The sequence below is a fragment of the Cyprinodon variegatus genome, unplaced genomic scaffold, assembly GCF_000732505.1.
Source record: "Cyprinodon variegatus isolate N-32 unplaced genomic scaffold, C_variegatus-1.0 Scaffold4, whole genome shotgun sequence".
NCBI lineage: Eukaryota > Metazoa > Chordata > Actinopteri > Cyprinodontiformes > Cyprinodontidae > Cyprinodon > Cyprinodon variegatus.
This window is the reverse complement of record NW_015150457.1, coordinates 2,971,833-2,982,575: the sequence shown is the minus strand read 5'-3', so window position 1 is coordinate 2,982,575 and position 10,743 is coordinate 2,971,833. Positions and strand designations below refer to the sequence as shown.

Sequence of the window (10,743 nt, the reverse complement as noted above, 5' to 3'; positions counted from 1 at the left end):
TTCCTATTTTTATAAGGCTACTATGTTGGTCAAAAGACAATATTTTTTCTATGCTACAGAACATAAAACAAGAGGAAGAACATTTTCTGTATTCAGTCAATTCTAATAAACAGGTGTCCTGAAGTCTGCTCTGGTTAAAAATCACTAGATGTCCGAAATTAAAAACTAAAGAAATTAACCTGGTGAAGGAAGACTCTGCTTTCAGTGAAAATTTCAGTCTAAAAAATATTTTTAACATATTTATCTGAATAAGTGTCAATAATGGCAGGCAAACATGTACCATTTATGATGTGAGGTGTAGTGGGCTGTACAAAATGATTGCAAAGGCTGGTAGATTGGACAGAACTGATCGAAACCACTTTATTGTAGCCCTGGCTGAATGTTAAGTGGTGTTACCCTGCTGGACGGTGAGGCTAACAAAGATACAGAGAATATATTGTCTTATTTCCTGTCTTTACTTTTCAGCATATATATATATATATAAAAAAAATGAAAATCTAAAAACAATTCCCTAAAATTTGTAGATGTAATATGTAAAGTATTTAAATGGTGTGAATCTTTAGAGGCACTGAGCACATATGATTAAATAATAAACAAAAAAGATTTTATTCACTTCAGGTTTTACAAAAGAAGACAATAATAGGGAAGCTATATTTCCTCACTTTAAGTATAAAAGCAAAAACAGTAGAAAGAAACAGCTGTAGGCATTTTTTACCTGAGGTTGGATGGATCAATTGATGCTTTGATGTCATTCAGGGAATCCGTTAAAGATTTAAACTCAAATGAATTCAGATCTCCTCCATCTGCAAGACACTGAAACGAACCAGGAGAAAAATAAGGCTGTGCCACACTAGTAGAACCAGTCTAAGTCTGTAATGGGAGCCAGAGAGGAGAACAACAAAACTATCCTCCACCTTGATCTGTAGTAGCAAAGCAGTGAGACTGGAGATAAGGTGTGTGAGGCCGGGGTTCGTTGCGCTGGGGTGCCCGTCCCTCTGCATGTTCCTCAGCTGCACCATCTGCTGAGCCTCTTCCTCGCAACGCCGCCGCAGGTCTGTGGGATGGTCTGCTGGAACCATGCCCTGATCAGGAGAGAGCTGGACACATAAACAGCTCTAAGTAACACAAAGTCCCTTCTGGTATACGTTGTGGGATTTAAAAGAAATCTTATTTCCACAGCCTAAATAACTTGCAGTGGATCCTTTGACTTACTTCACAACAGAACTGCTGAACCTCTTGAAGCACCTTGTTTAGATCTTTATTGAGTTGCTCTAGCTCAAGCACAGTGGCAGCATATCGCTTCTGAAAGTCCAGGTCAATAGGCATGGAGTAGGACTTCTGAAAGGAGGAAAACACGCATGCAAATAGGTTAAGCTCCTCGTCTTCTAAGGGTTTAAAGTTGCGTCAGTGAAAGACTTTACCAGTTTCTCTGCTTCTGTGTTCATTTCTTTTAAGTGCTTTATGTGTTCCTTTTTGATCATGAGGATTTTAGACAGCCTGGTCTGAAAAAGCAAAAAAAAAAAAACCTCAATGTGTTAAAGGTGGTGCTGATTTTGAATTATGCCATTTCTTTTGTCAGGAAATACTTACAACTTGGACCAGGAATTTTACAGGAAACCCCCCCAGTGTTTCCCTCTCTGTGCTGGGCAGCTTATTTGTCCACGGTGAAGCGTTCATGAGAGGATCGTTGTCCTGTTTTTTGAAAGCAGATTTTTTTTTTATGTTTAGAAGTTTCGAAATTGCTTTGTTGTATAATGATGCCCTTTGGTTTACAGACTAAGACCAAAGAACCTATGCTGTTAAAAAAACAAGTATGACCTTAATTAAAATACTCAAAGAAATTCAAAGAACACTTTGTAATCAGAGTATAGAATCAAGTTAATTAAACTTCTGGGATATTGATTTGGTCAGGTAAGTAGCAGAGGTGGTTGTTAATCAGTTTCAGCTGCTTTGGTGTTAATGAAATTAACAACAGGTGCACTAGAGGGGCAACAACGAGACGACCATCAAAACAGGAATGGTTTTACAGGTGGAGGCCAATAATATTTTTTTCCCTCTTCATTTCTTCTGTGTCTTTTTCACCACTTTTGCATTTGGCTAGGGTCACTGTCACTACCGTTAGCATGAGGCGCTACCTGGACCCTACAGATGCACAGGCAGTCCAACTCCTCCAGGATGGCACATCAATACGTGCCATTGCCAGGTTTGCTGTGTCTCCCAGCACAATCTCCAGAGCATGGAGGAGATTCCAGGAGACAGGCAGTTACTCCAGAGAGCTGGACAGGGCTGTAGAAGGTCTACAACCCATCAGCAGGCCCACTATCTGCTCCTTTGTGCAAGGAGGAGCAGGAGGAGCACTGCCAGAGCCCTAGAAAATTACCTCCAGCAGGCAACTGGTGTGAATGTCTCTGACCAAACAATGAGAAACAGACTTCATGAGGGTGGCCTAAGGGCCCGACATCCTCTAGTGGGCCCTGTGCTCACTGCCTGGCACCGTGGAGCTGGATTGGCATTTGCCACAGAACACCGGAATTGGCAAGTCCGCCACTGGCGCCCTGTGCTTTTCACAGATTACAGCAGGTTCACCCTGAGCACATGTGACAGACATGAAAGGGTCCGGAGAAGCCGTTGAGAACGTTACGCTGCCTGTAACATTGTTAAGCATGAGCGGTTTGGTGGTGGGTCAGTGATGGTCTGACCTATACAGGCTAGACAAAGGCAGCCTGACTGCCATTAGGTAACGGGATGAAACCCTTGCACCCATTATCAGACCCTATGCTGGTGCAGAGGGTTCTGGGTTCTTCCTGGTGCACCACATTGCCCGGCCTCATGTGGCGAGAGTATGCAGGCAGTTCCTGGAGGATGAAGGAATTGATTGGCCCCCACGCTCGCCTGACCTAAATCCAATAGAACACCTCTGGGACATTATGTGTCGATCCATCTGATGCCGCCAGGCTGCACCTCAGACTGTCCAGGAGCTCAGTGATGCCCCGGTCCAGATCTGGGAGGAGATACCCCAGGACACCATTCGTCGTCTCTTTAGGAGCATGCCCGACGTTGTCAGGCATGCATACACGCAGGTGGGGGCCATACAAATTACTGAATACCATTTTGAGTTGCTGCAATGAAATTTCAGCAAAATGGACTAGCCTGCTGCATAATTTTTTCACTGTAATTTTTAGGGTGTCTTGAATTCAGCCCTCTGTAGGTTAATAATGTTCATTTCCATCAAATGATGTGGCATCCTTTTGTTCCTAACACATCACCCAGTCAGTATCAGTATAAATAAACAGCATGATTTCTTTCCCTATTGAGATCTGATGTGTTTTCAAAGTGTTCCTTCAATTTTTTGAGCAGTGTAGTTTGGAACAATGCTCTTCTAGCTGGTCCATCTTTACGAGTCGTTTTCCAATGGTGGTCATACGAACAAGACAAGCTGGTAAGTTACCAAACAGGACATACAGATAGTGGCCATCAGTTGGATGAGGAAAGGGAATGAATAGTAGCAAATATTGGAATAGTAGCAAATATGATAAGCTAGCCAAGTAGGAAAGAGATTTATTTGATACAATCTTGAATAAAGTTTGTGTTTGCTATTTAAAAAAAAATTCTACAGGAACTGTTTTAACAAACAATGTGAAAAAAAATAACCCAGAAATGTCATCATTTGAAGGTTTACCATTTGAACAGGAGTGGTAACAGTTGGGTAGGGCGGTCGAGGAGGAGTCATGAGGTTCTGCATGTAGCGTGAGGACCGATGCTTCTGTGCGAAGGCAGAGATGGGCATCGTCTCATTGGGCTCGTTGCTCTGATAAACACAAACATAATTCAGTAAAAAAACTTTTGCACTTGTTAAGAGTAGTTTGACTGCTTTGGTGTTATTTCATCAGTAACAGATGAAGGCAAACGCTTTACCAGGACTTCGTAATCAGGCACAGTGTGAGTTCCCAGGCCGTTGCGGTCGAAGGTGACTCGATAAGTTGCAGCACTGGTGTCAACGGCATCAATCTGCCCGGTGAAAAGGCCGTCATGGACCCCTCGAAGCCGAGCTGGTAAACAAACAAAAAAAAATCTATTTGATTACAGTCGTTGGACTGAGGTGGGATTCCTCTCTGCGGGCGTTCATCCCAGTCATCTAACCTGTGACTTTCGTTCCTATGATGAGTGGCAACGGGATTTCATCAGGAAGGTCTTTGCAAGTTGAAACATCTGACAACTTTCTTTGCTGTAGGAGCCGCATCTTCTGACGCTTCTGTTTCAGAGCTGTTCGCTCTTCAGCAAAGAAGGCTGACGAACACCTAGGGAAGCCAAGAAAGCGATTTCACTTTTTGCTTTTAGATTTCAGAGCTATTCAGGACAAAACATGAATAAATGAAAATCTGATGATTAATCCTTAATTGTACAGATCAGAGCGTACCGCCTCGGTTTCCCCATCAGCCTCCTGATTGTTCCCCACTCAACTCGAGTCAGTTTTCTTGTTTTCAGGTTGGGAAAAGATTCCTTGAGGCACAAACAAAATTCATTGTCGCCTTCAAAGAGAGGTCTGGAAAAAGAAAGAAGGGTGGAAATTATTTCATTACTAATTCATAACATGTTTATACTTCACAAAGATACATATACATTTTCAATAAATTATATTCACATTTATTTTGCTTTAATGGTGAGATGTAATATTTAAATCTTGAATGTTTTTTCATTAGCTGTAAGAGGAAAAAAAAACACTTTTTAATAAAACTAAATGGTTTATAACGGTGTATTTTAAAAATCTTTATGGTTTCCTCTGAGATTTCATAGTTACTGAAACTAACAAAGGTTTAAATAGCTGGATTTGGTGAATATGATTGTACATAAATGGTTAACAGGATGATAATGTCCATGTGTTCAAACTAAGCTACAGTTTTCTGTATCAATTGTGGCTAAAATGACAACCAGAGCTCACATCTTTTAAGCGTTAATCATCATGTATCGTTTATGTATAGCAACATTCAAATATTCACAAAAAAGGGTGAGAATTTACCTGTCAATATTGGAATAAAACCATTCATAGATGCACCATTTATGAGCCTTTGGTAGCTTTAGGAGGTTTCTCAATCTCAGACCTATTTTTTGTGACGCCTTCTTATCTGGTGTTATGATGTTAGAAAACTTCTGCAAGACAAGTAAAAAAAAAAGTAATTTAAATGACAATAAAATAACCATTTATTTTATCAACTCACGACAATGCTAATTTGTAGCAGCAGGAAAAATTAATGATTTTTAAAGGGTAACCATGGAAAAACAAACTTTGTCACAGAAGAAGGTAGATCAATTTAAAATATGTATAAATTCTTAGTTTGTTTGAAGAAACGGTCAAAATTAGGGAGTTGAGGTCATTCTTATGCAACTTTTAATGAATTTTAGCCGTGTCAATACTTGTTTTTAGTTGCCAAGTTTCAGTGAAGTCCAAAATATAATATCTAGAGCCGAAATAATTACTGTCACTTTGCACCTTTCCAGACATGAGGCATTTTCAAAATGTACCAGACTATGAAGGTAGGTATGAATACCTCAGTTCTCCTCTGTAATTACGAAGTAGCTTTTCACCTGTGGTGTAGTGGAGACTCTCTGGCTCCTCCGAGGAGATCTGGAGGTGATTCGCTGCTGCGGAGGTTCATCTTCATCCCGAAACAAACGGCTTCTCTTTGAACTCCGCGTGGGCTGCGGAGACAAATGGAAGCTTTCACAATCCTGCTGATCTAACAGATTATTGTAACAGAACCTCACACGGAAACATGGACACTGTCCATCTGGACAAAATCTCACCATGCATAACACTGGACTGTTGTCAGCTAAATAAGAACTCATGATAATAAAAAATCTTTTGTAGCTTTATAATCATTCTGTTTGAGAACATGGAGCATAAATCCACACATAGAAAAATACAGACTGCAAAGAATAAAAAAAAAATTATTTCAGCTGATTTTCAGTTATACACTTTTAAGTTACACAGAGTACTTCCCTTATAAATGTGATGCAAGTAAAATACAATTAAAGACAAAGGAGAGATGGTGATCGACTTCAGGAGAAGACGCCCACCTCACTCCCCCGTGAACATCCAGGGGCAGGGCATAGAAACCGCGAAGAGTTTCAAATACCTTGGTGTTCATGTCAACAATAAACTGGACTGGACTCATAACACAAACGCCCTAAACAAGAAGGGCCAGAGGCTCTTCCACCTCGTGAGGAGGATGAGGTCCTTTTGAGTGAGCAGGCCCCTGCTTAAAACTTTCTATGACCAATGGCCTCAGCCCTCTTCTATGCTGACGTCTGAAAGAGACTGAACAAGCTGGTGCGGAGGGCCACTTCTATCCTGGGCTGCGCTCTGGAGTCGGTGGAGGAAGTGGCCGAGAAGAGGGTGCCGTCCAAGCTTACATCCATCGTGGACAACACCTTCCACCCCCTGCACCAGACTGTAAAGGAGCTGAGCAGCTCCTTTAGTAACAGACTTATATGCCCAGTGTATAAGTGCCATTAATCTTTACAATGCCACTGCTCTATAACCTGGTGTAATAACACTGCAATAACTCATACTATTTATCTATTTAACAAACCAGAAACAGCACTTTACCTGCCACCACTTTACTGTACATAAGATACTGTACATTTGCAAGTCCCCTTAAATCTCTCCTTTATGTTTTACCATCCACTGGGTATATATATATCTTGATGCACTTTAAAGGGTTTATGCAACTTTTATTCCTTTGTGCACCTTCTGTTTGTTTATAAAAGCTGATGTCACAAGTGAATTTCTCCATTGTGAGATCAATAAAGTTCTATTGTGTTCTGGCTTTTTTTCTGCATAATAATAAATACCAAGTTGGATTCAAATAGTTATCAGGCATTGCCCTTAATCATAATATTAGGACCCTCCTCTTCCCTCCTACCGTTTCCATTGTGACGGAGGAATGTCGCCCCCTGGTGTTGTGAGCTCTCGTGAAGCTGTTCTTCTCATTTAATGTGTTGGACAAACTGCCCTCTGTAAAAAAGTCAGGGGGTCATAAAAAAAAAAAAAACATCACTACCAAACACAGATGACGGGTTTAATAGTAGAAAAAAAAAATTTTTTTTTTCTCCCCTCTAAAGCATCAACACAATATAAACAAAATTACTATCACAATTTAAAACCACAGTAAAACAACAATTTACAAATCAGATCATAGGTTTGAAGGTTTTTTTTTTCCCCTCAGCCAATAAACACCTCTAACTATAAGACAGACCAAATACACAGCATGCAAACTAAAGCAGGAGAAAAACTGTAGAGGCAAACAAACTGACAACAAACCTTTTAGACTGACGAGGGCCTCTGCTGAGGAACCTGTTGTAGAAAGAATGAACTATATGAAAATGATAGCAATAAACGACACAGAAACGTAAACGCTGTGGTGAAACAGTGAACCAGACCAGCTGATAACTGATGCAGAGAGAAATTTTACATTTTCTCCAAATATAGTATATATTTTTTTTTTATATATACACATGCTATAGGTCTCCCAAATAACATCCCTTATGGTAAGAAGTTGTTACTAAAACACTTAAAAGATTTAAAAGCAAGCATTTTTACTATTAAAGCAGAGTGTAAAACTATATTCAGAAGAAACAAAAAGAAATTCAACATATCTCAAAGGACAGTAATTCTACAGAGATGTCAGCTCAGCTGTTCATAAAGGAGGAGATCGACTAGAGCAGATTATAGGGAAGTCAACAAAGTTGCTCACGTTCAACCTTTAAACCTTTAAAAGTTAGATTTTTTGGTCACATGACATGATAAATCAGAGAAAGTTGTGAGTATTTTGGAAATCTTACCATTTTAGTTATGGTTCTTCTTTATTAAAGGAAAGGGTTTTTACAATATTTGATCGAGTAACATAAAATTCCATTAAAATTATAAAGACAGGCTTTAAAATGCAATAAGATAAAGGATTTTGCCTGTGGGCGAATATTAGTTTAGCACTTACACAAGAAAACACAGAGATTGCAGCTGATCATGTAAAGTTGACTTGTTTTGTGCTTGTACTGAAACATATCTGCACTGGGGCTGAAACAATCTGATTAATGGTGATTAAAGGATTATTGAAATAATGGTCAACTAATTTAGTAATCAATTAATCGTTAACTAGAGTGTAGAGACTCTAAAACAGGCTTTTAGCTGACAGAGCAAACCACTTCAAGCAGTAATTACATCATTTTGTCTGTCAATATGCTCTATCCAGAACTCCTCGTGTGGAAAAGTTTCACTTGGTTTTCTTTTTTAAGGAGCTTTTTGCTATCTGATTAATAATCGATAAATCGAATAAATAACGGACAGATTTATGAATTTCGTTAGTTTGCATACTTATACACTACTGCAAATACAAAGATACATAGCTAGTTGAAAAGGAAATCAGCTGCAGGGCTGGGTAACATTTATTTCTCTCTCTCCAATTTTCTTTTTAATGATCTTTAACATTTATTCTTCAGATCTTCCCTGATTTTATTTTAAAAAAAGGTACTCAGTTCAACTTAGTATTGTTAAGTCACTGACAGATCAGTGATGCTGAGAGAAATTCTGCCCATAAACTGGGATTTTCTGAGAAGCTTGCTGGTGTTTTAAATATAATTCTCTTAACACTGAATAGTTGACCTAGTTCTAGTTTCACAAAAGTAGAGAAAATATCTTATTTATACCTCTCAAAATATTAATTAGAAACAACAAAACCAACTTGTCCCCAAATTAAAATAAATCAATAACTGGAATAATCTCAGCTACCAGTGTTGCAACAAATGACAAATAGATTTTAAGCTATACTTTTCAGATTGAAATTAATCTATAGGGATATCCTTAAATTAATAACGTATAGATCTCCAGAACCACTGACTGATCCTAGGCGGACCTTTTCACAGTGACAGCATCCGAACAGTTTGATCACAAATAGCTGACGGATTCATTGAGGCCTTAACCCCCAGGATTCAGCTGTCAAATGGCTGTAACGTAATAAAACGGCATTAAAGCAGATAACGTTAATGCGTTATAATGCGCTTATAACATTTAGCTGACCCACAAACGACAGTTTCAGATGTTAGCAGACAAAACACTAAATTAAGTCAAACGTATCGTCTATATAGGTAAAAATGACCGTAGCTAACAAACCGTTTGGACTGAACTAAGCAACCGCCAGAAAGAGAATTAAAACTATATCCAAGTACAAAAATTAATACGCTATAGCTACCTTCATCTTTGTAGTTCTTTTGTTATTGCTAATAGGGTCTTGAAGTTAGCATCGGTTAGCTCCAAGCTAAGCTAATGGTATTTGTTTATCCGGTTGGGTTGAAAACTTGTTCAACTCTAACGTTAGCTTTGGCTAGCCTGCCGTGCTAACAAATGGTAGCTGACTAGAACAAACCGGCAAATCTAGGTTTAAATCGGACTTCATTAAGTCAAACCAAGACAGCAGTATTTATTTTACATGGATGCAACGTTAGCATTTCGTCCGCTCTTTATATTTTCACCACAGCACCCCGTCTGGTTCAAGCTGCAAAACTGTGAAAATTGTGTTTTTACTCACTCTCATCTAACAGCTGGTCCATCTCCGCCATCTTGAATTAGCCGCGCTGCTTTTTCAAAGACGTTGTCAAAATGCATTCTGGGTGGGAAATCTGTGTGGAGGGTGATTTGAGGGGATAAACATTGAATAAAAAAAACCTGCTCCTTGGAAGTTGTTTTCTTTGATTTAATTATGTCATTTACTAACTTTACCTTACACACATTCGCAATTTGAGTTGGAATTTTGACCGGAAACAGTTGAAATATGTCAGGAATAATAACAAACCCAGATTCAGCCCAGCATCACTGCAAACCGATCAAATATTCTGGGATCTACAAATTGTTATCATTTATTACACATACCTTAATTTAATTTTCCTAACTAAAAACCGAGAGTGACTCATAGTTCTGAAATACATCATAATAAAGGTAAAAGATTTTTAGATTATGAGATCAAAACAGGTGACGACTGTAAATGGTTAGAAAATACATTTTGAAATAATCCACCTAATCAGACCTAATAAAGAATTTAGGTTCAGGTAATTTAGTTTGAAAAATACTTTACTAGTTTTCTATAATGAACTAGTCAAACAAAAAACCTGACAAAAGTAATGTTGCTTTATAGAGTAACGTTCTGTCAAAGTGCAATAAGTGGCAAAAACCGCAAATTACATTGGAAAATGTTATAGTAGAAGAGCAGAAGGCTCTTTGTCAATGAAATCAAAATAATTTATTCAGCTGCACTGAACGAGGCAGAAAATGTATTTTTAATTAATGAGATTAACACCCCAGCTCTACTTTATCCATCTTATGGTAAATAGCACTACTAAGGTGATAACAGGGGAACAAGTCTAATTAAGTACCACTTGATTAAAAAAACAAAAACAAAAAAAAAACATTTTGTAATGTCAGATCAACAAACCTCACGGTAAGCATTGTAAAAAGCATTATGCAGCACCTAATCTGTATTAGCATCAACCTTTTACAAAATCTCTTTCAGACGATCTATTAAAATGGTGTAAAATGTTTTGCTTGGAGGTAAATTATGGTTTAATATTTTCCCACAAATAGAAATTGGAAACTTCACAGTAAATTCCACAAATTTGTTAATGTTAAATACGCATTGTCAAAGTACATTTACTCTTTTAGTTATTACAACAATTGGAATGAGATATAAACTGTGT

The 10,743-nt window shown here is 38.4% G+C and overlaps 1 protein-coding gene across 3 annotated transcripts in view; it reads right to left on the bottom strand.

The window, feature by feature from the left end:
- lin9 (lin-9 DREAM MuvB core complex component) overlaps window positions 1–9,686 on the bottom strand; it is a 14,908-nt gene extending 5,222 nt beyond the window's left edge. The window contains exons 1-14 of one of the 3 annotated variants that reach the window (XM_015371668.1): window positions 9,582–9,686; window positions 7,322–7,354; window positions 6,924–7,015; window positions 5,584–5,697; window positions 5,018–5,148; window positions 4,418–4,543; window positions 4,141–4,298; window positions 3,916–4,049; window positions 3,680–3,808; window positions 1,591–1,692; window positions 1,422–1,502; window positions 1,213–1,338; window positions 915–1,097; window positions 716–813 (exon numbers count right to left, since the gene is read on the bottom strand). In XM_015371668.1, coding sequence (XP_015227154.1) covers window positions 716–813; window positions 915–1,097; window positions 1,213–1,338; window positions 1,422–1,502; window positions 1,591–1,692; window positions 3,680–3,808; window positions 3,916–4,049; window positions 4,141–4,298; window positions 4,418–4,543; window positions 5,018–5,148; window positions 5,584–5,697; window positions 6,924–7,015; window positions 7,322–7,354; window positions 9,582–9,612 — 1,538 coding nt within the window. In that variant the 5' untranslated portion in view covers window positions 9,613–9,686. Of the gene's footprint in view, window positions 1–715; window positions 814–914; window positions 1,098–1,212; window positions 1,339–1,421; window positions 1,503–1,590; window positions 1,693–3,679; window positions 3,809–3,915; window positions 4,050–4,140; window positions 4,299–4,417; window positions 4,544–5,017; window positions 5,149–5,583; window positions 5,698–6,923; window positions 7,016–7,321; window positions 7,355–9,245; window positions 9,491–9,581 lie in introns of those variants that run through there. The other 2 variants (XM_015371677.1, XM_015371685.1) reach the window with 2 other exon arrangements.
- Window positions 9,687–10,743: the final 1,057 nt, after the last annotated feature.